Consider the following 25,962-nt stretch of genomic DNA (forward strand, 5'->3'; position numbering starts at 1 on the left):
CACGACTTAAAAAATTATAGTAGTTTTAAAGGTGGTTGACCATCTTTGAGACTGAGGGCGATACAAGAACCATCAAAGCTCCAGCCTAGATGATGGGAGCCTGGTGCCGCTTTAGGTTTCATTTGTGCCTTCGACCAGTGTCCATTGTGTGGTTTGGTCCAGATGATGGTAGTACCATCATCTCCTAGAGAGGCGATCCGTTCCTCTCTGGTATCGTTGGGGGGCATCCATGCTATGTCAACAATAGGCCTTTTGTGTCCTTGAAGTGCCTGTTCTAAGATGTATGTATTACCGTCGTATATGTACACATGTACTTCTCCATCTTGACCACCCGAAGCTAGTCGGCGACCGGGGTTCATCAGATCATCACTTGCTTGTCCATATTCTAGCCCACTCCAACGAGCTACATATGCAGCACCAAGATGGGCCTGGAATGTCATCTTCTTCCAGTTGTGATCGGCTTGTAGAGAAAGCACAACCACCGTCCCATCCAAACAAGCCGCCGCCAAATGTAATCCTACCCCACTCGTAGGCCGCAAAGCACTCATCTGATACTGATCCGATGGCGGACTCCCCGGCGAATTGGTAAACGATACAGATCTTATTACTGACGTATTCTGGTCATCCACATACAACACTTCCCAAACCCGAGTCTGCGGATTTTCTTTCTGAATCACAACCCGACAATCCGCACCACAACTAGCCATTACACAACCAAACTCAGTCGGGGCAAAACACGCCTAAAGATTACAACCATGTCCACTTATACAAAACATTCACACGCGTGTGTAACACGTGTGTGTAACACGCGTGTATAACATGTCTGCATAACTTACATCCCAAACTGTGGATTCATGCCCCCTTATAGTAGCATACGGCGTGTTGGGGTTCAGCGACGGCACGTAAATCAAAATGTTTCCGTCGCTGCAACAAATGGCAAGATACCGACCAGATGGCGAATATGCCAAGGACTTCGCTTCCTTTTGTCCGTTCAGATTCAACCCATAGTTTACTTGTAGGGGAATCGGGTTTGAGGTCGTAGTCGCCATACGGAATTTTTCCGGACCTATTTTTAAAAAACGATCGAGCAAACTTCGCCATCGGTCGAAGGCTCTATGGCTTTCTTCAACTCGGCGTACAGGGCGCCTTCGAGGGTATTCAAAGACCACGATCGTTGCTCACCCAACGAGTGTTCACCCAACGAGTGTTCACCCAACGAGTGTTCAGTAGTGACATTTTCGGTCGATGCTGGAGAGGTGGAAAGCGCTAGTGCACGCCCCGCGGGACCTACAGCGTTCTCCGGATCTGTGGAGGCCTTGATGGTCTCCGAACTACCGACGGCCCATGCGCCTTTGATGGCCTCCGACCTATCGACGATCTCTGGACCGTTACCGACGGTGGAAAGAGCGACATTTGTGGAGAGAGCTTTCACGTCACTTTGGTCAACACAGAGGTTTGTGACGAGTATGTGGTCCGTGACGAGTTTGTCCAGGATTTGTGTTTCGTGGTTGGTGAGGGGAAAGAGTTCGGTGGCGTCTTCGGGAATGCCCATGGAGGCGGCTCGGCTCTGTAGGAGAAGTTGGACGGGTCTGTTCATGTGTTTCTTAGAAGAGCCTAGCTGTACCATAACTTTGGCCAGGTAGTGTTTAAGAACGGTGAGTCGTAGCACTGCGTGTCGATACTGGAGGGGTACATTATCATTTCGGATTGCGAACAAAGTAAGAGACGTGGCGGTAGGTTGCGCCACTTGGTATTTGGTCGTGCTGACAAGTTCCGCCAGGGGCTTGCTCAACGCGCTTAAGAACCTCTGGCGGATCTTGGACAAGTCACGACGCGTCCAGGGCGTGACAAGACGTGGGTCGCTCGTCAGGGCCGCGAGTAACTCACTCTCCAACGAAACGAAGTCCCAGCCCGTCAACTGGCGATTCTGGAACCGACTGGTCGCCGCATTGTCTTGCGTCGAGCTATCGGGGAGCTGCGGACTCAACAGGCCGGGGGGCACCACCAAAGACTCGCTTCCATTTTGTATACCACCTTGTATATACTCGCTTCCTTCGGCTTGGAGCGCTTGCTGGAGGTCATCATCTGTTATGGCTGCGGCCGTGTCGGAAAAAACCGTCTCGGTAACGGTGGCATCGGCCGCGATGGCATCGGCCGCGATGGCATCGGCCGCGATGGCATCGGTCGCGGTGGCATCGGCCGCGGTGGCATCGCCCTTAGTTGCAAATGCGTACGAGGAGCGGTAGGCTTGGGTGGGTTTGAAATTGACGGTGGGTAGGAAGAGTTTTGCATTCACGCGGAGCTTGGACTGAAGAGCGAGGTCGCCGGGATGGAGTTTGTAGAAGCGCTTGAGGCAATCGGCGTCCGTGCGGCCCTTAAGAGCCTCGGATATAAGGCTCCAATTACGGTGGTAGGGGTCGTGACGGCGTACTGCGGTCTCCAGTTGCCGGTCTTCCTCCGGGGTCCACGTAGACTTTCGCAGACCAGGCGCGAGCAGGTTCTCGTACCGCTCCCGAATCTTCACGTCTGTGCCGCCCTTGATGTGGATCCGTACCCAGTTCCCGCGACCCTGAAGCAGAACCTGCGACTGAATACTCAAGTCATCGTCTATAGTCCATCTCTTCAGTCCCGGCTTCAACTTTACTGGCTTCTTCGATTTTGATAAAGCGCGACCCTTCTTCTCAGCCGCCGTACCCGACGACTCTTTATCCGAACCTGACATCGCCTGCGCTGTGTCGGACGGTTCAGCTTCTTCCTCCATTGATCCAACTTGATTATCTCCACCAAACGATTTCTCCTGACTCTCATAAACTAAGCCTTTTTGGCCCATACATAGCCCCAATGCTTTCTCTTCAATTGAAACCCGAGATGACATGGAAGAGACAGGGGTGGAAACAGAAACAGGACTGGAAACAGTAGGAGGCCCTGAGCCGTCCTGATGTCCGAAGTCTGAGTATGTATTCCAATCAGGCACATGCCCGATTGCGTATATATCGGAGCTGCTAGTCAGAGGTGCTAGTTCCGAATTAATTTCGAATGGACGCATCTTTAACGAATCCATACCCAACGAGGAATCCATAGCCAATGAGGAATCCATTCCCAATGAGGAATCCATTTCCAATGAGGAATTGATTTTTAGTGAATGTACGGCTGGTAGAAGTCCACTAAGACGTGAAGAGGCCGCGTCCGAATATTCAATGTTGGATCCGGCTGAAACGGGAGTACTGGATAGCGGTTCTTCAGACAAGCGTCTCTTGGATAGCGTGGGTGGCGTATCAGATGTTGATCTGATATAACGTGGTTTATATTTCGTGTGCTCATCATCATCTGTAAGAAAGCCGTCTTCAAATCCTTGCAGGTTGTGTTTTATATTATTAAACTTATTCTGACATTGTTCAGGAGCTTTAGTAGGGAAATGTAGAGCGATCTTTAACCATAGTCCTTTATGACCCTTATACCGTTCGACGTATGCGAGAAGCATTTCCTCATCTTCTTTGGTCCAAATGTCATTGACCAGATTGCGATTCAGATTACATTGGTAATGTTGAAACACTCTAAAGACATCGAAATCAATCGTTTCCGCTATGGCCTTCCAAGATTTGCCGGCCAGAACGCCTTCTAAAATCACTCGTTCATCCTCTCGAGATATAATACGTTGGTTCCGCCGAACGGATCTAGGATGGTAAAGATACTGCCATCGTTGCTGGCAGAGTCGTGCAGAGTATGCCCGTTCTAATGCGATAGAAACATTGTCCCAAAATAGAAACCAAAATTCTTCAATGGACCTAGGGTCCTTTGTCTCACGTAACATAATATTCAAGTCAACCAGCACCCTAGTTTGCGCTTCTATATCAGTCTTAATGTCCGTGGTCTCATCCTCACCCAAGTAATGGCGCCGCACCATGATCCGAGCTACCGAAAGACTGGGTCCAGATAACTTTCCTTCGTCACGACCATGTGACGACTGCACCGGCTCTAAAGACATGCCATCAGAGATGGCGGGGTATTCCACTGCTGGGCCAGGCACTTGATTAAATGGTATGTTACCATGTCTAGCACGAAGCTCGATAAGCTCATGCAGCATTAATTCAGCCACCACATCTCTCAACTGGGTACTCAGCTTATCATTCCAACGCTTCCGTGACTGCTTCTGACTCACAAACACCGGAGGAACACTATTGTATGCTCGGGAACGGAGTTTTGCACGAATTCTCGGCAGCGCTTTTTCTGAATCCTTTTTGTCGACCTCTCTCATCTTCTTCGATTCCTGACGAAGCACCTGCATATCCTTCCAAATGTCGGCTCTAACCTGATCTCTGCTAATCGCATGCAAAGCTTCACGACAGTCACGCGACAGTTTTAGCAACAATGTCTGGCACTTGTACAAAATAAGCATCTCCTTGATTTGCGGGTGGTCCCGAGCTAGCAGATACGCTTCATAACCCCGGTTCATCTCTACATCATCTTCCTAGACACGTGATGGATTGTGAGGATGAGTGAAGCTATTACTTTCGGGGGTACAAAGGGGATATTTAGGTTAAACGGTGCTTGTATTCCATTGCTTTTTATCATTCAGAGCCACACCTCAAAAAAAGCTGTACGTGTAGTCAGGAAAGTGCCACAACTTGACCACTCCCTGTGAATTACCCAGCCCTACCCAGCCGTTTGACTCACTAAACGCACCACATGTTATCTTGCCACAGTCCAGTTTATCGCCTGGCCAATTTTGGAAGACATAACCTTCTTCAACATTCAACTACAACAAGACCAGATGATTTAAGACGAGATGTAGGACGGAAGGGTATGATGACACAACGTGACCCAGGAGCGCAATACGGCCGTAGTACACGTCCTGGCCCGGTGTAGTACTCACCAGTCTAACATTGTCGTTTTTGTCATTGTTTGCGGCAACAACCAAATTATGTTTCGGGTGAGAGAACAGGGTATTAGCGACCCCTGTCAAGTTGCTGTAGGTCTTCAAGAGTGTGTACGGTGCGTCGAGCTTGTGTTGCGTGACGACCCCGCCTGCGTCGCCGACAATAAGCTTGTTTGAGTTGATGACGAGCGACGAAATGCCGAGAGAGCCGCTGAGCTGCGTGCGGCTTATGCAGCGTCCTTTGGCGCTCGTATCCCACTGATATATATCGCCAGCAGCGTCTCCGCTTAGGAGGACGCCGTTGGGCAGAAAGGCCATTGCAGTAGTGTCGCTACCGGAATTGTATTTTCGAACGACTTGATTTGTTCTCTCATCGATTTGATAAATACAACCCCTATCATCCAAGACACAGGCAATACCATTGTGGCATAGGATAGATCGGAAATAGTTTTGGTCTCCTCGCCGTCCTATATAGGGGAGCTTCATCAGTTGGCGAGTCTCCAAGTGGATGGAGAAAATGTTAGCCCTATCAGACAAACATAAAACCCGTTCCTTGTCAGAAGACAATGTGGCATGCTCTATCCGCGCATCCTCCACCATCACGGCCCCCAATACTTCCTTCTTTGTTTCCGCCACTGAGTATATGAGCATTTTCTTATCGACACTCACACTCCAAGCAAGGTCCGAAGTTGCGTCCCTTGGCCGAAATCCCAGAGCCGTCACTGCACCTCTGTGACTCGTACGGGCTCCAGTCAGTAACCCGTAATTCCGCACTCGCAAATAGCCCGGACGCACAACCCGAGCCGCATCCCGCACTATATGAATCTCGTTGCTCAGCACCTTCTGAGCTCTGTAATCGCTTCCATTCACATTCGACGGCGTCTCGCTACCTTTCCTTCGCAAACGCTCCAACCAGTCAGACGACTTTCGACTCCGCTTCCGAGGCGACTCATCCGTAATCTCATCTTCCGTAATCTCTTCCTTCTTTACCTCTTCCTTCTTACCAGCTTCCTTTCGCCGCTTCTCCACTGCAGCCCCGAAGACCAAGGCTTCAGTTACAGAGTCCAATAACTCGAAGACGTCCTCCGTCGTTTTGGCGGGCCGCATATTCGGACCGAAAAAATACCCGTCAAAAATTTAAGCATGGTGAGTATAACTACTTCTTCCACTGCTTACAATCCGGCTGCTGAGAAGGCGTTGAGAGAGTGTGTGTCGGATGCCTTGAAGGCTAGGTATGTACCGACCTACGACGCTGCCAAAATTGACAATACTTCTGTTGACAACACTGGTTCCGGTGGTAACACTAGTTCCGTTGAGAACGCTTCCGTACCTGACTATAATGGCGTGCGAACCGAACTGACTGAGCCTGTGACCTATCCGGAACGTACACCCAAGGCGGTTATCGACAAGGTGTATGAGTCGGTAGGGCACACACCCATGATTCGGTTGCACAACATCGAGCTGGCCAACAACTTGGAATGTGAGTTGTATGGTAAGCTGGAGTTCATGAATGCGGGTGGGTCGATCAAAGACCGCATTGCACGGCGTATGATTGAGAGGACTGGGGATACACTAAGGCGGGGTGACTTTATCGTGGAGGCGACTAGTGGTAATACGGGTATTGGGTTGGGTATGGTGTGCGCTGCGGAAGGTTATCGCTTGGTCGTGGTGATGCCCGAGAAGATGTCACGCGAGAAGGAGAACACTCTCACTGCGCTTGGCGCTATAGTGATCCGTACCCGGAACTCAGCTGCTTGGAACGACGAGGACTCGCACATTGCCATTGCATACAAACTTCGAGACTTGATTAACGAGCGTTCCGAACAACTTGGCGGAGCCCGCGCATACTGCTTGGACCAATACCAGGCCGTGGGTAACATCGAGGCACACTACGCCGAGACCGCCGAGGAAATCGTGGAGCAGATGCAAGGTAGGGTTGACTACTTTATAGCTGGCTGCGGAACCGGCGGCACTTTTACTGGGACATCAAAGAAGTTGAAGGAGAAGATCCCGCACATTAAGTGCGTCCAGGCGGACCCCGCAGGGTCGGTTATGCACAAACCATTGGAAGAGATTAAGGGTAAAAAATGCTCACGCAGCTACGAGGTCGAAGGAATCGGCTATGATTTCCACCCCCCGTGCTTCGACCAAAAGATCGTTGACGCTTACGAAATCGTCGACGACAAGGATGCGTTCAAACGTGCACGCGAGCTCATAAAGATAGAAGGTGTGCTCTGTGGAGGGAGTGCTGGGTCCGCACTCGAAGCAGCCATCCGTACCGCCAGAAGGGCCACCCCTGGCTCCAGAATAGTGTTTATAATACCCGACAGTGTGCGAAATTACATAAGCAAGTTCATTGCAGACGACTGGATGCTTGTCCACCACATTTTCAACGACCCGGAGGAGCACAAGGACTACGTTCTAGGCGAAGGTGATAGTCGGTACAACACTGAATTAACCACGTTCCCCACATTCAAGCTACCTAAAGTGGATGGAAAGGAAACGGTGGTTGATGTATACTCCAAGTACTTTTATGGATCCCATACCCTCCCATCGCGCTGCTCCCACGTGGCTGTGGTTGAGGGCAAGGAGCTGAAGGGAATTGTCTCTTATGGCCAACTCGAGGAACTCATTCTCCAGCAAAAAAATGACAACAAAGCGATTATCAACTACGCGCTTCCCTATTCCATTACTTTCGTCAACAAGACTGTCACCAACGAGAACATTAATGAGATCAGGACCCATCTCCTCTCTCAGGAGTTTGAACCCAAATTGAAGTCCCCTCTTGTCATCGTAACAGACGAGCCTAGAAGGGAAAACGAATGCCTCTCCGACTACAAATCAAGAATACTCGCACATTACCAATGGGACCAGTCTGAAGTTAACGGCATGACACCTTCTTTGTTCATGAGCGCACTCCGCAAGTTCGACACACCGAAGGAAAACCACCAGAAGGCATGATTTTTAACTTCCTTCTTGTCCTAGCCACATTTGCCCGAAGCGAGGACCATGGTATCCTGGGCCTGGGCATTCCAATTGTGTCCAAAGTTGGACAGGTATGCAACTTTGGTCCCGACCATTTCACCGAACCGAACACTCCAAAATCTTTCCGATCCTGACAATCTTCCCGACCGTATACTGAACCGCCTGCCCCACCACCACCACCACCACCACCACTCTGCGATAACGGCTCGCCACTTAGATAGCAGACCGGATCAGCGAACAGGCTTCCGGTGCCTTACGGGGTATGCACCAACAGGTGCTGAACGTAGCGAACCCCATCGAAGACGCTCGGGCAGCCGCCATTTCCTACCGGGACAAAGCACTCGTTGACCGACTCGACTTCATGAACGGCATGTTCCAACCCGTCCAAAATGTGGCCTCGCTCGCTGGCAACCAAATTGGACGCGTAACCGGCGGGGTCGACCGCGTAGCCTCGAACCTCTTGCTTAACCCACTGAACCGAACCACTGGCTTCATCGGCATGCTGGAAGGTCGACTTCTTGACATCACCCGAAACGCACTCAAACCCACCACACACACCTCCGAAGCGTAGAATACCTTTTGTCCGCTCAATAAACCCGCCACCTATATTCAATCGTAAATACACACACGTTCGCTCCCATGCACTTTCTCCTCTGGGCAGGCACCACTGCCGCCTCCATCCTCAGCAGCATCCAACAGTCCCTAATACGCCACCCACAACTCCGTCGCGACCTAGGAATTGCTCCAACTTCTGCCAAACACACCGAGCAGGTAGATGACATCAAACTTATTGACCGATACCCATACGGAGGCCAACTACTTCTAGCTCGGCAGGCACTTTCCTACCTCAACGGTGACAGCGGCATCCTAGCACTAACCCTGCCAAACCTTGGCCTGAACCAAGTCGAACGAGTAAGAAGCGTTAACAAATCTGTAATCGGTTTCAAGATGGCAGAAACTACGGGCAACTTGACAAATGCTGCCATCTTACTCTCAGAAGAAGGCCTGTTTCGAGCATTCCAGCCAGTAGAAGACGCCAGGACACTCGGAATGACCGCAAGGGATCTAGCGATTGCCAGTCGCCTGGATCGTCGAGCTCAAGCATTGGACCCAATTCGAGACCAAGTGCAGACATTCGCCCAACGACTCGATAACGCTGTGGACACCATTGACAACGGACTCGGCCGGTCGGCGCTGCTCCCGCTGGCGGCTTCTCTCGCCACAGTAGGGAGGGTCCAACGAAGAATAATGGACCTTCCTGGGCAAGCCATGATCACCGCCTCCTGTATAGCAAATCCCGACTGCTGCTTAAATCCGAATCAGTGTGTGGAGATGTGAAGTCATCGGAACTGAACGCGTTCGCGGCTTCAATCACCGTCAACACAGCATCCCGCCCCACATTCGCGGCACCGTTCAATAAAATGGCTGCTGGACCCACTATAGGCACCTCAGCCACGGAATCTACCACGCTGTTCAACCGCTGGGCCCTCCTCAGGATGCTGTCGTAAAGTGGCGTGTCCGACTCGGGAGGCCGCTCGACTCGTGAGGCCGGCAACCCTGTCGGTGAAGGAATAGACTCCGTGGCCACGGCCACCGGCAGCGGATATATGTATGTCAGCGGCTGTGGACTGCTGTGGTGGTGATGTCCCCACCGGCTCTTTAACTGCTCAAAGGGCGCGCTTAACATTGCCAGTGGATTCTTTCGACCCGTTTCCGCCAACGCTGGCGGTCCCAGGACAATCGGAGACAACACTCCCCCCAAGGGAGGAATGACAGTCGGGGCAACTCCAGAACCAATCTGGATCGAATTGACCCACGGAGGGCGTCCATGATGTCCAAGCTGCGGATAGGGCGGGTACGGCAGATACGGAGGATAGTACGGAGGGTACGGCGTACTAAGTTGGCTTGTGTCATCAGGGGGCTCCGCGCTCACCCGGCGTGGCACGGTAGAGTAAGGAGGAGGACTCGGCCGCACCGGTGCGGTTGCGTTTGGCATGCCCCAATCTCCGTATTTCCCCCCGAACCTGAAGAGCTCTTCACCTTTTTCCGCACCAGTCGTCTGGGGCGAATCGGTAGGTCCGCTGCCACCCGGAACGCCCACTGAGCCGCCTGGAGAAGTGACAGATCCGTCGGTGTCATCATCTTCACTCAAGTCGGGCAAGGTCACATTTCCACCTAGTCCATATCGCAGGCCCTTCGTGCACCGATATAAGCCGTAGGCCTTGCAATAAGCGTCTGTGGCACTGAATCCCTTTCTTGGCTCCCTGACAGGTGTTCTGCGCAGCACCTGATACGGGCGGTACCAGATCTCGTCCAGCAGTGCCTGGGAAGCGCCCACTCCCGTGGCATTCATTCGTGAAAGAGCTTGGGCTCTTGCTGCCACCTTAAGCTCGAGTAGAGTTCTGGTGAGAGCGACAGGGCTGGTAGAGCCAGATAAAAGGCCACCCAGAAGCTGCTCTTCTGATAGGTCCTTCCATCCAATTCCTGAAGCGTCTAAACGGATAATAAGGGGATCATTCGGTCCCAGCGCCCGATCTAGTTTTTCCATGAGATACCGCCACATTTCTGCCGACTGTTCATCCGCTTGACCTCCTTCAATCATCTGTACTGTAGCGGCCAGCATCTCCAGGTCTTGCTCCGGCATCTTGGTATTTCTCTGCTTGAGATAATCAAGCAATTCATCAACAAGAACTCCATTCACAATAAAATCGTAGTCATTTCCGAGAATTTCTTCAATCCGGCCATTCTCTCGAGCCAGCCATTGATATTCCGGTGTGCCGTCGGTAAGAGATGCAAAGCCGGTGGCAAGCAAGCTTGCCGCGAAAAAGCGCATCAAGCAAACACGTGTTTGCGGACAGCATATGGTCCAAAAAAAAAGGTTTGGGCAGATGTCTGAATGCCCTCCGATTTTGAAAGAGGTCCCAGCCACAAAATGGAAAGTGCTGGAAAGTGATATACACGCAACCTTACTGCAATTTGACAAAGCGCAAGAGTGGGCTGACTTAGCAATTTGTTTACAAAAGCTGACCAAATCACTAAATCGGCAACCAAATGAAGGCTATCAGCCTATACCATGTCTACTAGCGATATCGAAAGTACTTTTCAAATGTTTAAATCCTCAGTTGCCAAGTAAGATTACAATAAGTACGTACATCATTGCGATTTTGCAGGCGGAATTCACAGTAAAACATTGAAGGTATACGAGTGTATTCTGGATCGCGTTGGGCCGGCGGGTACGCTGGTTTGTCTGCAGCATTTGCTGCCGCCATTAGTGACCTTATATGGCTATGCTTCAAATTCGAATCGGATAGAGATTTGCAACATGTACCAAGAGTTCCTTGTACCCTGCTTAGATATTCTGGAACCGTTAAGCGTCAGTAGGTGTGGGTGAGGGGTAAATAACTTATTCCATTGTTTAGTGGTCATGTCCGCGGTTATATTGGGAGCAGAGAATGAGAAGTGCCCGGAATTTGCGACATTATCGAGTTTCTTCCTGACCTGTGAAAAGGCATGGGGGCGGTCAGTAACTTTTGAAGCCTATTGGTCGATCGTTGCCGAGTAAGAGGAGGGGCGGAACATCATCTTCAATGCTGGTTGTTTTTAGACAGGAGGAGTTCCGCATCGCGACCTTGAAAGTCATGGCTCGGAGGATAGAGCAATTAGACGGAGATGGAGTAAGTCCACGTCGCAAAAGCAACCACCAATCGTAGCAACTAGTTGCAGCAACCAGTCGTAGCAACCGGGTGTAGCAACAAGTCACTTGAGCCGATCGCTTGTGGACATGTTTCCTGTATTTAGTTACTGCCAGTGTTTGCCTGCCCGGCCGCAATAGAGGATGCTACCTACTTTTGTGCGGTGCCCTCCTCCCACGCTTCGGAGCGAGCTTATGAAAATTTCCTTAAGTGCTCACGGCAGCTGTTGGATATCCTGTTGACTGGCTTACCATATCTAGATGAGAACGCGATGACTGCCATCATTGGCAACATTACTCCGCTATTGGCTCTGGAAGATCAGTCGGTAGTGTGCCGCTTGAAAAAGGTGTTGGCAGCCCATGCGTCTACTGTGATCGGCACTATAAACAACATAGTGCTAACCGGGTATATGGAGTCTCGGGTGTGTTCCGGACCACTTCCCCCAGGACCACTGGTCCCTAGGTCACAAACGAGTAATGCTTTGTCGAACGCTCGTGGACCCTTACCTTCGAGATCCAACGCATCAGTAGCTCTGTACTCGGATCTTACAGCAAAGTATGGGCCAGTCATCCATGGTTGGTGCAACAATATGGGTTTCAAATATCCTTTATTGTTTGGCGCAACTTGTCTAAGCAACGCCAAAAAATTACTGGACGAAGAGTACAAGGAGCTTTCGGTTCAGACTGGACAACGAAACAAGACTAGCAAAGAGGGCCGATTGGAGGAAGAGGGCCGGTTGGAGGAAGAGGGCCAATTGGAGGAAGAGGGCCAATTGGAGAAAGGGGACCGGGAAGAGGAAGAGGACCGGGTAGAGGAAGAGGATCGACTGACAGACGAGGTCCCACTAGGGAAAGAAGAACAACTAGGCGAGGACGACCGACAAGATGAATCGAAAACTCGTAGTCTAGAGCTTGATGTATGGCCGCTGTATGTTGCGTTGTCCCGTCCCATGGAAGGGCGCCTGTGGGAGGACATCCAGAGCAAACTGTCGCCCCCGACGGCGGTGCCCATTTCCTTTTGGTATAGTTCGTTGGAAGAGTCGATGCTCATCTGTGATAACTATGTGAATAGGAACATTCCATTTCCGTTGGGGCTCACCACTCGACTGCTGGTCTTAACGGGTCTGACGGTGAATAATGTTGAGGAAAGAACAGAGCTGGCTGAGGCCTGGAACTCAGTGTACCGTCATGTCGCCGCGGCCAAGAGTGATATCGGTGTGCAAAATGAACTCAGTTCTATCCGCTTGGTAGCAGATAGTGTGCCATACTCGGAGTGGCCTGAGGTCGGTGTGGATGACCATCCGCCGGACCATATTTTGATGAAAGCCGAGAAGCTGGCGGCTTTAGGATCTCGGTCGTTCTTCCAACAGCTGATAGACTTGTACGGTTGCAGCACACTCTGGATCAGCGCTGCCGGCTTTGTCTGTCTTGACTTGGCCTGTGAGGCAGGCACACAGATGAAGCTGGTGCCGGCGGCAGACGGAGGCGAGCAGCCAACGGAGTCCGACGAGGTAGTCGCTGCAGGCGGCAGAGCGCTGCCGTCGCCGGACGTCGCCACCGCACAGACACGGGACGTGGCCGGAGATCGGAAGATACCATCACCGGAGACCCCACACAGTCCTGCACTTTCCGCGGAGGAACTTCCTGGATCCAAAATCTCTGTGGAGTTACCGAGCTGCAAAAAATCGCATTGTTCGTGCGCTCTCAACCATCTTATGGGACCCATCATTAGATGCTGGTCGATGGGCAAAGATTTGCCCTCCTCGTCCTTTGCAGAATTGCACTTGCCGGAGATTGTAGCTGCGTCTACCAAGTACATTCTGAACAGCGAGAAACGTGGTCAGGATCAGAAGCACGGGGGCGAGAGCTACGGCGTTGAGATTTACGGCGATGACCAGAACGTCGGCAACCAGAAATTTGCCGGCAACCAGAGTTATGCCGGCAACCAGAGTTATGCCGGCGGCAACCACACGTTACTGCACAATACCTTGTGGGCATTTGGCGTCCACAAGCTGGAGGAGTATCAGGCTGCGTATGAGTCGGCGGAAAACATCGACGTTTTAAAGAGTCCGGCGGGTTTCCGGAAGAGTCCAGCGTTGCGGAGCCCGAAATCGGGGAGTGTATCATTGGCGGGAGTAGAGGCGAAGGCTGGGGTGGAGAGGCTGTTGAAGGCCTTATGCAACTTTACATTAAGTTTGGCAAGGACTCCGTTGGTGTTGAGCAATACGCGCGCTTTGGTTCACATGATCCCATACATAGCTGAGAATCATGAGGGAGGTCCGGATCGTATTTGTCCTTTGATATGTGCGATTCCGGAGCATATTGTGCAGGCGTTGTGGTCTTGTCCTGCGGTGATAACTCGGAAGACCCCCCAGCGACCCGCTTGGACTTGTTTCCATTTTGCGCTCAATTCTTTCGTCTACGACCACATGAAGATTGCGTCGGAAGAGGGCGGATCCGACCAAACGCTGGTGGAGGTGGTTCGGGCGATCCATCATGTAGCCATTGAGAGTGTGTGTGGCGAGTTGAGCGGTCTGTATTTGGCTGCAATGAGTGAGTGTGCTTTTCGAACATGTCAGAATGGTCGCTTCGAAATGGCTTCGATTATCTTAAATTGCATGCTCCACCTCATTGTCAATTCCAGGTACAACGAGGCTCCCGTTTCTCTATCCACGTGCTCTGTGGTCAAGACGCGGCCTTCACTACTTCGAGGTCTTAAAGACTTTCTGGCCACATCGCCATTCAATACGTGTGAGCAAACCCGTGTCGAAGAAGCCTATCGGCTTCTGCAACCCGTGTTCAATGTTCTGTTCACAATGGTGGACTGCCGGGAATCCGTGGAAGATGAAAGCGCCCTTCCCGGCAGTGTTCCCAAGTTAATGCGAAGCAATAGCGCGATAGTTGTCGCACACAACAAGGAAAGAGTGGCGATGATCCCTGCCCTGAAGATTCTAGCTTTGTTGGCAGATCGATCGCCCACTGTACGGCTACAGTTTGCCAGATTCTTAGTGCGGACTTTGAACCATTCAACCGCGGCAAGAATCCAAAGGAATTTTATTCTTCATCTGAATTCTCTCGCTACCTCCCCTATCCCCTACATGGACCAGACCATTGACAAGAGTCTTTACGATATGCTCCCTGTCGGATTAATTCAGGGAAAACATGGCATTCACGATACCACCAAGCATTCACAGGACATGGAACAACTCTGCCTATCCGCTGTCAACTCACCCTTCTTCGAAAGGACCACTGATACCAAACTTATCAAATGCCGAGACCAATTCCTCTGCAGCATGGCCCGTCTTCACGAAGCATCTACATTCGTTACCATCTGCAACGTCTGGGCGAGTAACTCCGTTCTGTCGGCTAATCCCGGCGAAACAAATATTTTCAACGTCATCCAAAATGCCTACTCCCTGGAACGAACTTGGCAGCTGGCTGCAGAGACAAATTTTACCAATCGTTCTTGCACAATTCTAGGCTTCCTTCATTACTATACTCTTTTCTGCTCCACGAGAGGCACTGCTGTGAAGGCCTGCTCGTTGTGGAAATGCTTGGAGACAATCGCCCTGAAGATAGATCTCACTGCCTACGATAGCATTGCGTGGTTATCTGAACTAATCTACGACCTGTCCAGGTCATTTCCCTGTCAAACATTTGCCGTCGACAAGATTGTCAAAGTCGTCATCGACTCCCAGCAGGTAATATCGCAGCCGACGAAAAAGCAGCATTTCGATTTCGTACCTCCGTACCCCCCTTCAATGCTTGTGTATGAAGCCAAGACGCTAACCATTCTTGGCTTCAACCCCAAGTGGGTCTACGAGCCATCATCCGCCAAAGGAGAAATGTCCTCGCGACATGACAGCGGCGGCTTCGTTAGACCCAGACGACGAGCATCTCTTCTTGGTGCAGGATATATTCTCGGGAGGGTAGTTGACATACAACCCGGTCCGGATGGCAAGACCAGAATATCTTTCCCTTTTAATCATACTGAATGCGCTGTACAAACGTGTGTGCACGCGTTTTGCTCACTGGTCGAAAAGATGATTGACATGCCCAGAAAGATCGAGGATTCCGGAAATGAAGCAGCGGGCTTCTCCCACATCATCCTGAGCATATTATCCAGTCCGAGTCTGCCATCATTGTTCATGGATAGCATACTGCATTCGTCCAAATCGCAATGCCAAATTGTGCTATATAGCATTACAAGATTATGGCTCCTGCTGGGTCTTTTCTCCCTCGATTATACCTTCAGTAACAACGCGGTCTTTGCTACGAAGTACACGACGAGTTGTAATACTTTTCTGGTTAAAGCTATCAAAGGAATCAAGGAAGCGCCCGGTAATCGGCCTCGGCCCCACTGGAGGCTGCTGACTGCGTTGGTGAATTTGCAGACCGTGTCCAAGCACCATTCGGGGTACTTGAAGCACTACAGCCGCGTATTTCCGATATATAAGTCCGAAGTTATCAAACCTTTCCAGGATCCGCTAGTTCTTGCTTTCGAAAAATTCCTTACGCAAACCTGGATAAATACGGTGGGGAATGTAGTCGACAGTGAGCCTTTGGTAACAGCATCTATGTTCACCAGTCGCAGTACTGACCTGCGGAATAAGAGTGACTATCTTTGCAGGCTTGCTTTATTGTCACTCAGTTTGCCCCCAGGGATTTTGTTGCATGAAGAGACGGTATGGACTAACGTAATCACCAACATCAGACGAAGCGTGGACGACAACGACTTTGGGGCGCCTGCTCTACGTCTGAGGCAAGCAGTACTATATTTGTTGAGTGTGTTGACCTTCCAATTTGGACAGCACCTTAGCCCTACCTCCAGCTTCTGGCCGTTGGTCGTGTGCGAGGTGTCACACGCTTGGTTGCCTTTGCTGTCACCCGGGATGTACTCTGGTAACAACAAAATGCCATCGGACAGTGCAGTCCACCCCCTCAACATTCTGTGGGTACGAGCGATCAAAGTTATTGAGGTTGCAGCTGTCCTCAGATTGCCTCTCGCCACCCACTTCTTGAGTAGAGGGGGACCTCTGCATGCATACGTGGTAACCTACGATACCTCTACTCAGCCACGACCGAGCGCGAAGCAAGACCCGCCTTTCCATGACGATCAGTTAGACATTCAACTTAAAGAGATTCCATTTGAGGGAATGCCACTGGAAGAGATGCCGGAGATGAAAGATTCGAACGTAGGTACCAAGAGCAGCGCGGTATCCAATCACGGTGAGCCAGTTCAAGTGGTTTACTCTTCACCCAGCTCGAATGACTGCAAAAACGCCAGAACAGACGTTCGAGCGGAGGGCTCATTGGATCTGAGGTCCCATGAGATGAGGTCCCATGAGCCGAGGTCTCATGAGGTGAGGTCTCACGACGCGAAGCGAAAGTCCATCGATATGAACAGTGAGGAGGCTGTTCCCTGGACTACGCCTCTTTTCGTCCCCGCTGCGGATGACTCGTTCGCTTCCATGCGGACCGGACTAGTTCAGCACGTTCCTTTAACTGACCCCGTCACCATTTCCATGTCTGCAATCGACGCGTGCCGGGTCGTGCTCGGTCGGCGCAGATGCAACGGCTGTGCCGAGTGCGTTGAGATCCTCCGGTGCTCGCTAGAGAGCGACCCACTTACCGGCAAGCCAGTGCTGTACGACCTCCATCGGAACTATTAGCCAGAAAACATTTATCATCAGAGGAAACCCCACCCACCGCTCGAAGAGCGATTGATATTTTAAAATTCGATGGCCACCAAAGCAGAACAGCAGGTTGCGCTCTTGAAGCAATTGGAGCAGCATTTCGAACGCCAGGATAATGTCAACTCAAATGCACTAGCCAGCGAGCTAAACTGGGAGTAAGCGAAAGGGTCTGCCGTTGTGTGCGCGCATCACTTCCTGTTGTGTGTGTGCACACACGAATGTTTCTGAGGCACCAGTCGTGACCGAGTCGTACACACACGATTGGGCCCCAGCGGGTAGGGGCGGTGGAGAACCCCAGCGGGTAGGGGCGGTGGAGAACCCCAGCGGGTAGGGGCGGTGGAGATATGGGAAGTTGTTGTTTGTTAGACATTCTGCAGTTGTGGGTATTTTGAAGTCGTTGGAGATGATGGGGAAGATTGAGACGGAGGCGCAATTGCACGTGGAGTACGCGTTGACGGAGGAGGGTGAGGAGATTTTGCGGGAAGGGTCGCCGGAGGTGCGGCTGATGAATATGTTGCCGAAGCAGGTGGATTCGATCAAAGAGGACCCTGTATTGGCTCGCGGTATGGCGCAGTGTTTAAAGAACAAATGGGCGGTAAAAAAAGGGGACTTATTGGAGGTTATGTCAATGCCGTTGGGTGACCCGTTGCAGACGGCATTGCAGGGAGTGAAGAGTGGTGCAGTACCGACGGACGCTGCAGGTTTGCAGAAGCGGAAGATGGTGGTGAAGAGTTCGGTGACGTACTTTGTACCGCGGCCTACGGCCTTGTTCAGTACGGAGTTAGCGAAGCAGTTGGTGGATCTGGACCGGAGTATCCTGCAGACGGGTGAGTGGCGAGGGGCAGAGTTCAAGCCATACAATTTCAACGCAGCAGGAATTGCGCCTTGCTTTGGTAGCATCCATCCGCTGATTAAGACCATGAACATGTTCCGGCAGATTCTGCAGCAAATGAATTTCGAGGAGATGGACACCAGACGCTGGGTGGAGTCTTCGTTCTGGAACTTCGACGCGCTCTTCCAGCCCCAAACGCACCCGGTGCGCGATGCGCACGACACTTTTTTCCTGAAGCACCCGGCAAGATCGATGGACGTGGCCGAGCAAGTAGCTCTGCACGAGCAGCTGGTCTCGGAAGGGAAGGCTTTGGATGGACCTAGAGCGCTGGACAATATCAGCGAGGCCACTCATCTCATGGATCAGACGTACTTCGAACGCGTGAAAGAGATCCACGAATCGGGCGACCATGAAAGCCACGGCTGGCAGTTCCCGTGGGATGCGGAAGAGTCGTATAAACTAATTTTGAGGACACATACAACCGCAGTTACAAGCCGCATTCTCCGGCACCTGGCCATGGAATACCAGAAGAACCCTGACGTCAAAATTGACCGACGTTTCTTCTCCATAGATCGCGTCTTCCGTAACGAAACTCTCGATGCAACACACTTAGCGGAGTTCCATCAAATTGAAGGCATCGTAGCATCCACAACCGCTTCCTTATCTGAGCTCATGGGAATCATTAAAACATTCTTCGCCAAAATCGGCATTAATGATGTCGAATTCAAGCCGGCATATAATCCATATACTGAGCCATCTATGGAAATATTTGGTTTCCATCCAACTTTGAACAAATGGACTGAAATTGGTAACTCTGGAGTTTTCAGACCAGAAATGCTCCGACCAATGGGGCTCCCTGAAGATTTGGTTGTTCTCGGTTGGGGTCTGAGCCTTGAGAGACCCACAATGATCAACTACAATGTAAAAGATATTCGTGAACTTATTGGTCCGAAGGCCAAACTGAGCGTTTTTTAAATGAATAAATTACTTGAAGACCTGCAATCACCTACATATATCGCAAGTAATCGGTTGCACACGCGTGTGCTTCATTTGTTTTTATGCATAGATATCGTACGTGAGGGTGATATTGACAAAACTCTCGACCAGGTTCGTGAATGCTCCAAGATATTGTCCCGACAACTTCAGAATCTGGTTAATGAGTCACGAGGATCACTAACAAAAGCTACAAGTCATTCTGCCAAAATAAGTCAAATTTGGAGTGATGTGGATGGCAAGCTATTGTCCTTACATACGGACATAAATGCAAGTCTTTGTGAGGGAAAGAATATGGATACTTCAGATTGGAAACAGGCAGTTGAGCAGTACGAGCTGTTGGAATTGATTGCTGAATTTTTGAATGAGACGGAAAATTTACCGGATGCTATACCTAATAGCATTACTCAACTGCTTCATGCGAGTAGTAATAATGGCTTGATAATGATTAGTGTTCCTCGTAATCTGGAAGCTTTGAGAAAATTTGATATAACCCGAGAGAGGGTGGATAAGCTAACGAATCTCATGGACCGAATGAGACAGCAGGTGCTGCATCATTTGCAGGTTGCTTTAGATGCCAGAGATCAACAGACATTGGTTGGGTGCCTAATGATAATGGATAATATGGGAGTGTTGGATTATGAGATTATTCGATCATTGATAATTGATGATTGCTTACAACTTATAAATGAATGTCAGACCTTGGAGCAATGCGTGGCTATGATCAAGCCATTTAGTACAGCTATTTTGAAAGCCAGTGCCGTGAAGGTTGCGGCACAGAGTTTGGCGACAATTCAATGTCATGAAGAGCTTCAGGCATTGAGAAAAATCAGGCAAAATATGTGGAAGGAATTAGCAATTAAACTTAGCGTTTCTGTCAAAAACGTTCTAGAGAAAAGCCAGTCTCCAACAATCACTTCTATGGCTGAATTCCAGATTGGTTTGAAAAGACTATCCATGGCTAAAGAATTACAAAACAATCTTAACCTCATGGGCGAGCCCAACTCGCCAAGGATACAATTACGGCTTGCAGGCACTAACACCCAGTTGAATAATTATATCACTCAAGTGTTTATACGACATGTAAATCACCTCTTTCGCCACAAATCTGTTTGACACACACAAATCTGTTTGGCACACACAAATCTGTTTGTTTAGTATCGCGTGCTTATACCGACAGCCGTCAATTGGCAGAGTACCAAGTTAACCGTACTGGAAGACTCCATCCATGATGCTCGATTTGAGTTAGGATGTATCCCAAAGTCAGAAGGACTGAAGGCTATTGAACTATTGAATGAATTTGTCAAGGTGGTGGAAGAGAACCATGGTGCTAGCCCCCTAATTGAAGAGACAATTGTTACGTGGCTTCATCTAATTGACAAAATAAACACAGATTGTATTTCTTCTGGGTATTCTCGAAGTTATTTGATGAATAACATAGTCAAGCCATCCAGATTACTATCCAACCGGGTGGCAAGATTAGACTAGGCCAGAGGACGTATCCTTCGGCTGAAGATGTTTCTGGTCAAGAGAACCTTTATCCTCAAGACCGTTTTGGTTAGGAGTTTTCTTCGTTGTTAGATTTTTGTATTTGGACATATCGATGATATTGTTGCTTGGTAGTTTTGGCCGCACTGCTCGTGGTTGTGAAGGTGCAGCCACCATAGGTATTGATTTATTTAGTACTTCGTTTTGGTCGAGTACTTCGTTTTGGTCGGTCTGTTGTGAGCGTGTGTCTCGTCTTAGATTCTTTTGGCGACTTCGTGTTTTGGTTCTATGTCTAGATAGCTCCTTACCATCCTCTCCTTTATAGATTTGTACAAAGCTCTTTTTGCCTTTACGTCTTATGGCAGGAAGAGGTAAAGGTGGGAGAGCCACCATAGTTATCAAGGATATTTTTAATGATTATATACCAGCGGAAGATATTATCAAGTGTCCCTGCATTCGTAATAGAAAAAAACAAGAGGCGGAAGATTGAGTTAAATACAGCTACTCTGCCTGTCCACACACATTCAGACCATGTATTATATTCTGCATTAAAAGAATGGCGTTGGAATAATAAGACAAAGCCCATAGGATTGAAGAATGCGGCCAATGCTTGCTATTTAAACAGTGTAATATCAAGCCTAATGTACTTAGTACAGGATACGAATCAAGAAGATATTTCTCATGATGAATGTACGAATGAGAAAAATTGTTTGTCATGTCGATTTATGATATTCATTCGAAAACAGTCTCCAACAACATTGAGCAAATCATCATTTGGTAAAATGGTTCAAATCTATGCCAGAAGATCTAAGCTTGACTTCAATGGTCAAGAGCCAGGGGATGCGGTAAAATTCTTTATTCATTTATTAGAATGGATGATACAAGCCCAGATACAAAATCACCGGATACGGGGGTCTAGTAGCGACTTGGTGGACTTGGACGCATCTTTGAAGCAACTAACTACATTGTTTGGAAGAATTTTTATGTTCATTACTCAGCAGTCGACAACTTGCTCTAAATGTCGAAGAAAATCCCTGCGAAGGACCGTCAATCGTCTTTTACCCGTTTACGGGTGCGGAGATACTTTACAGCAGCTTGTCAATAAACGAATGGATGAGGAGACGGTTAGTAATTACGTCTGCGAGTATTGCAATGAGTCATGCGATCATCTATTTGAAACCGAATTGCTTTCCTCACCCTCTTGTCTAGTGCTACAGTTTATACGCACACGAACACCTGCAACAATCAGTGTTTCTGGTGAAGAACACTCTCTAGACATCGTGAATCCACTAAGTGTCTCCCTCTCAGCACAAGGACAATTTATTACCAACTATGAAGCGGCTGCTGTGGTGTGTCATTGCCCCTCTAACGACTCCCCTGAGGAGCAGGGCCATTATGTCTCTTTCATCAAAAGAAGGCATTGGTACATAGTCGACGACGATTGCGTGTCCCAGGTCGCTAGTGCAGATGTGGAGCGAGCAATTAGCGAAGGCGCCGTTCTTGCTTTCTACAAGTGTACGGGCCCTTGCTTGTCCTTCGACCAATGTGACCAGCTTCAATGCCACCAGCTTCCTGAGAATGACAAAGGCCGGCTCGAGAGGGTCGATTTGCCCATTGCCGAGGCCATTGCCGCCAGGAATCAATCGCAGCAGCTGGCCACTGGCTTAGGTTGTGACGCACCTTTGACCTTCGAAATTACCGCTGCTACCCCCAGCAATCAACAAGATGTTTATCGCGCCCTAGTGCATCGTGAGGACCCGCGGGATAACAGCGACGATAGCCGCCTTGCCGACACTCACCTTGCCGATATCCAAGCCATCCTCGGCGGCCGTAGTTAGCTGTATCGGCTTGTGCGTTGATCCTGCACCGCGACCTGGCTTCACACAAACTACCGGACGTACACGATCATTGGAAGCACTCCAGCCGCACTCCAGCGTGGAAGCCGCACTCGGTTATCATTGCCGTTAATTAAAAAAAAATGCGCGGAAGTTTGTCGGTGGTAGATACCGTGGGACAGGAGCTGCTGTTGGCGCTACAGAAGGTGATTTGCCAGGCCGGATTTGAACAAGTGCCGGATACGGCGGAGATGCTCTTGTTGCGGCTGAAGGAGCCTCAGACGCGTTTTGAGGACTGGTGGCGAGGCGCGTTACCATTTGCAGGGATTCGGGTTCGCGCTGGTACCTTGCGAAGCCGCACCAGAGTTTCAAACATCACTCAGTCAGAGCTCCGTACGGCCCTGGTTACAAACTACGCTGCTGCCGTCTGCAGTGATGAGAAGCGCGGGCAGGTAACGGATGCGGCGAACGAAGACGCACAAATGGCGAACGGGGACTCAGCTGTACCAAAGGGGAACTCACAAATGGCGAACGAAGACTCGGTCGATAACGAAGTTGCCCAATTCATTTTCAGGTGGGACGTATCTCAAGGATGCCAAAACCTAATGCGAGTTTCCTGGGGCAGGGACGCCCCCGAACTGACTGCAGAAATTTCTTTGATGGGCAGAGTCACCCCCCGCTTCGGTCCAAGTGACGTGCTCATTGCGCTCGGACCGTGGCCGATTGCGGGCACCCAAGGGAAATCCACAGGACTCTTGTCCGAGGGGCATCCCCACCCGCCCCCACGGATGTCAGGTCCAGGACCGCTACTTGGCCGTGGCTCCGATTGGCCCCAGGTCCCAAGGACTCAACCAGCCCCAGTCCAAGTCGTCCCAAGAGCACAGTACGTCCCGCTCCAGGAACCATGGGGTAGCATGTACCTGCGTTTGAGGGCGCTGGAGGCGCGCGGTGAGACGGCCACACTTAACCAACTGATTGCGGGCTTTTGGATGCACGCGGTGTGGAATGGACAGGAAGCGACTGCGCCATTTACAAACTCCCAGCTAAGCGAATTGCCATTAGCGTGGCACTTAGCTGAGCTGTCCAGAAACTGGCCTGATGGTTGGATCCACGATTTACTCTAGACACAGTGGATGTCAGCGACGAATTAGGGCCTGTCTGTCTGTCTGGCCCGTCCTGGCACGCACCAGATTCTGGTTATTTTTCCGCTATAAATCGGTCTTGTGAACGAGGCTACCAAACAAGTGTGCTCTCGCTAACTACCACTTAGTGTTGTTACCAGAATCATTGGTATGACGCCTACGTTTGCTACTATTCAGTGGAAGGCGGTTATTTGATTAGACGTAGCCAGCGTAATTCGTTATTCCTGTGATATTTCTTCTTGTTGAACTGCACGCCCGTCACAGCCGAACATCGCACTAAATGCTGGCGGTGGGCTAACAAAGTTGATAAACTAGTTTCAAGGTTATGATGGGATGTATGCTGCTCGGGTGTTGTCGAGTGTTGGTTGATATTGGGAAACTCAACAGCGAATGGCGTGCTTGGCTGGCAGATGTTTTTTCCTTGTGGCCAAAGCGGAGAGTTCTGGTTCGGATGGCAGTGCTTTGGACGGGGGATTTTTTTAGTTAAGAATATGGTGTCTCGGAAGTGGCGGAGAAAGGACACTGGTGGCTTGGTGGCGGCTCTTGGTCGTAAAGCGGCAGCGGAGAGGGTGGAGCTGAACGATGACGACTTTGTGGTGGATACGACGGGGAAGATGGGTAAGAAGCAGCAGAAGGTGGTGCGTGTTATCAAGCAGGCAGTACACTTGCGTCCGGAAGAGTTGGCTGAGGCACAGGCAGCATTAAGGAGTAAGACGAAGCGTGGGGAACGGAAGCGAGTGGCCGCCCAGGCGTTCGATATATGGGGCGAAGAGGTGGTGCGGAGCGGCAAACGTGCGGTACAGACCAAGGCTCGGCCGCGCGCTCCAGCAGTTGTGGTGCCCAAGGCGGGACAGTCTGCGAATCCCGACAAAGGCGTATGGGAAGAGTGTTTATTCGAACAAGCTGCCAAAGCGCGTCTGTATATGGAAGAAGACGACGCCCTCTTTGAGGAACACGATGCTCTAAAAGATGAGACCAAGAGCGAGCGGTACGAAGACGAAACTAACTCAAAGGTCAAGCGGGAGCTCCTGGACGAGATTCTGGAGGGTATTGACGTTGAAGCCATCGAAAATAACGCGGTTGAAGGTAATGAGGTTGAAATTACTAAAGGCGCGGCTGCCGAAGACAACACAGACTACACCAAGCCAGCGCCAAAGCTAACGGGCTGGAAAGCCATCAAGGCGGCGAAGAGGAAGCTGGTGGAACAGCAGAAGAAAAAGGTGGCCGAGTTGAAACACCACCGCGAAGAAATGGCGAGGGAGTGGGCTCGGGTGGACGAGGCGATGCAGGAAGTTGAGGAGGCGAACACGGTCGCCGAGAACTCGCGGCTATATAAGCAGCAAGTCGCCGCGCAAACTAAGGAACTTGCTGCCACTGGCCAGGCGCCCGTCTGGCGTCAGGGCAACCGAACCTTTAAAGATAGCGGAGACGACGTGGCCCTACCAGAGGACCGCGCACGGCAGAGGAGCTCGCTACGACGGGTCATTGCACCCGAGACTGGGAACGCCTTACGAGAACGAATTGTGTCCATGATACGACGAGGAATGATCGAGCTACCCAGCAATAAAAAAACTATTCGGAGACGTAGCCGAAGAAGACTCGTATGCCGGGTCCGTATGCAGTGATTGTCACGTCGTCCTAACCATCCGTCGTTATGTCCCACTCTTTATTTGCCCTCTTTTTTTTCAACGGTACGGCGCATACAACCGAGTGGTGAAGAAACTTACACGAAACACCTGAAGGTCGCACCGTCTATGAAACCCACCGCGTAGCTCCGGACTAGTCTAAAGAGATAAGTCCCCCACAGCGGGCCTTAGCAGTTGCTGTTGCTCTCATATGGTACAGTGACTTCCTGAAACCCGCAAAAATAAATAACCTTCGTTTGAGCCAGCCGGGATTTCGTCGTGCTCGTCTGGTATAGGTTTGGTAGACATCAAATATCACACCCAGAATTCAACTGCCGGTTCGTGAATTTTTCTAACCGGCCGTGCACCTATCGGCTGGGTTGGACGCCAGCAACGTGCTTATGTCACAACAACTGGCGCATTCCAACCACATTGATAATTGGAATATGGTGCGAGATGTGCTTGCTATCGGCATTTCTTGGTCCAGATTTAGCGAGGGATACACGTGCCCGCTAAGGCTGTGAACCACCAAGACAGCCTCGGGCGTCGCCAAGACAGCCTCGGGCGTCACCAAGACAGCCTCGGGCGACTGCCGTTGTGCGAGAGGACGCGGCTGGGCTTGCTAGAAGCATGGCCCGGGACAGTACGTGATTTTTTTCAAGCGCAACTTTTGGGGCCTTTTTGCTGGTAAACTTAGCATGGCTGCCGCTGCTATCGAATACAAGGGATTACTAAAGGGACACAGCGGTTGGGTTACCAACATCTCTACCCCCTGGGCCAACCCTGACAGCCCGGACCG

General features: G+C 50.6%; 13 protein-coding genes across 13 annotated transcripts; 9 read left to right on the forward strand and 4 right to left on the reverse strand.

The window, feature by feature from the left end:
* Positions 1 to 14: 14 nt before the first annotated feature.
* Positions 15 to 707, reverse strand: GNI_068840 (putative transport protein SEC13; the record flags this gene model as incomplete). The annotated part of the gene is made up of 1 exon (XM_011131940.1): positions 15 to 707. One exon carries the CDS (start codon positions 705 to 707, stop codon positions 15 to 17), a length of 693 nt encoding a protein of 230 aa, XP_011130242.1.
* A 365-nt stretch (positions 708 to 1,072) lies between these two features.
* On the reverse strand, positions 1,073 to 4,453 carry GNI_068850 (Myb-like DNA-binding domain protein; the record flags this gene model as incomplete). Its single annotated transcript, XM_011131941.1, has 1 exon — positions 1,073 to 4,453. One exon carries the CDS (start codon positions 4,451 to 4,453, stop codon positions 1,073 to 1,075), a length of 3,381 nt encoding a protein of 1,126 aa, XP_011130243.1.
* Positions 4,454 to 4,585: 132 nt separating this feature from the next.
* GNI_068860 (hypothetical protein) lies at positions 4,586 to 5,983 on the reverse strand (the record flags this gene model as incomplete). The annotated part of the gene is made up of 2 exons (XM_011131942.1): positions 4,586 to 4,756; positions 4,874 to 5,983. The coding sequence occupies 2 exons, from the start codon at positions 5,981 to 5,983 to the stop codon at positions 4,586 to 4,588; spliced, it is 1,281 nt and encodes a 426-aa protein (XP_011130244.1).
* A 36-nt stretch (positions 5,984 to 6,019) lies between these two features.
* GNI_068870 (putative cystathionine beta-synthase) lies at positions 6,020 to 7,837 on the forward strand (the record flags this gene model as incomplete). The annotated part of the gene is made up of 1 exon (XM_011131943.1): positions 6,020 to 7,837. One exon carries the CDS (start codon positions 6,020 to 6,022, stop codon positions 7,835 to 7,837), a length of 1,818 nt encoding a protein of 605 aa, XP_011130245.1.
* Positions 7,838 to 8,123: 286 nt separating this feature from the next.
* On the forward strand, positions 8,124 to 8,432 carry GNI_068880 (hypothetical protein; the record flags this gene model as incomplete). Its single annotated transcript, XM_011131944.1, has 1 exon — positions 8,124 to 8,432. One exon carries the CDS (start codon positions 8,124 to 8,126, stop codon positions 8,430 to 8,432), a length of 309 nt encoding a protein of 102 aa, XP_011130246.1.
* A 68-nt stretch (positions 8,433 to 8,500) lies between these two features.
* GNI_068890 (hypothetical protein) lies at positions 8,501 to 9,199 on the forward strand (the record flags this gene model as incomplete). Its single annotated transcript, XM_011131945.1, has 1 exon — positions 8,501 to 9,199. One exon carries the CDS (start codon positions 8,501 to 8,503, stop codon positions 9,197 to 9,199), a length of 699 nt encoding a protein of 232 aa, XP_011130247.1.
* GNI_068900 (hypothetical protein) lies at positions 9,135 to 10,694 on the reverse strand (the record flags this gene model as incomplete). The annotated part of the gene is made up of 1 exon (XM_011131946.1): positions 9,135 to 10,694. One exon carries the CDS (start codon positions 10,692 to 10,694, stop codon positions 9,135 to 9,137), a length of 1,560 nt encoding a protein of 519 aa, XP_011130248.1.
* A 55-nt stretch (positions 10,695 to 10,749) lies between these two features.
* GNI_068910 (dopey, amine-terminal domain protein) lies at positions 10,750 to 17,224 on the forward strand (the record flags this gene model as incomplete). Its single annotated transcript, XM_011131947.1, has 5 exons — positions 10,750 to 10,990; positions 11,032 to 11,238; positions 11,281 to 11,419; positions 11,466 to 11,535; positions 11,660 to 17,224. The coding sequence occupies 5 exons, from the start codon at positions 10,750 to 10,752 to the stop codon at positions 17,222 to 17,224; spliced, it is 6,222 nt and encodes a 2,073-aa protein (XP_011130249.1).
* A 69-nt stretch (positions 17,225 to 17,293) lies between these two features.
* Positions 17,294 to 19,055, forward strand: GNI_068920 (phenylalanyl-tRNA synthetase alpha subunit; the record flags this gene model as incomplete). The annotated part of the gene is made up of 2 exons (XM_011131948.1): positions 17,294 to 17,403; positions 17,615 to 19,055. 2 exons carry the CDS (start codon positions 17,294 to 17,296, stop codon positions 19,053 to 19,055), a joined length of 1,551 nt encoding a protein of 516 aa, XP_011130250.1.
* A 312-nt stretch (positions 19,056 to 19,367) lies between these two features.
* GNI_068930 (hypothetical protein) lies at positions 19,368 to 20,561 on the forward strand (the record flags this gene model as incomplete). The annotated part of the gene is made up of 2 exons (XM_011131949.1): positions 19,368 to 20,156; positions 20,232 to 20,561. 2 exons carry the CDS (start codon positions 19,368 to 19,370, stop codon positions 20,559 to 20,561), a joined length of 1,119 nt encoding a protein of 372 aa, XP_011130251.1.
* Positions 20,562 to 20,974: 413 nt separating this feature from the next.
* Positions 20,975 to 22,399, forward strand: GNI_068940 (ubiquitin carboxyl-terminal hydrolase; the record flags this gene model as incomplete). The annotated part of the gene is made up of 1 exon (XM_011131950.1): positions 20,975 to 22,399. One exon carries the CDS (start codon positions 20,975 to 20,977, stop codon positions 22,397 to 22,399), a length of 1,425 nt encoding a protein of 474 aa, XP_011130252.1.
* Positions 22,400 to 22,539: 140 nt separating this feature from the next.
* Positions 22,540 to 23,520, forward strand: GNI_068950 (hypothetical protein; the record flags this gene model as incomplete). The annotated part of the gene is made up of 1 exon (XM_011131951.1): positions 22,540 to 23,520. The coding sequence occupies one exon, from the start codon at positions 22,540 to 22,542 to the stop codon at positions 23,518 to 23,520; it is 981 nt and encodes a 326-aa protein (XP_011130253.1).
* Positions 23,521 to 24,029: 509 nt separating this feature from the next.
* GNI_068960 (hypothetical protein) lies at positions 24,030 to 25,163 on the forward strand (the record flags this gene model as incomplete). Its single annotated transcript, XM_011131952.1, has 1 exon — positions 24,030 to 25,163. The coding sequence occupies one exon, from the start codon at positions 24,030 to 24,032 to the stop codon at positions 25,161 to 25,163; it is 1,134 nt and encodes a 377-aa protein (XP_011130254.1).
* Between the last annotated feature and the right edge of the window lie 799 nt (positions 25,164 to 25,962).

This window comes from Gregarina niphandrodes (assembly GCF_000223845.1).
Source record: "Gregarina niphandrodes unplaced genomic scaffold scaffold00011, whole genome shotgun sequence".
Classification (NCBI taxonomy): Eukaryota; Apicomplexa; class Conoidasida; order Eugregarinorida; family Gregarinidae; genus Gregarina; species Gregarina niphandrodes.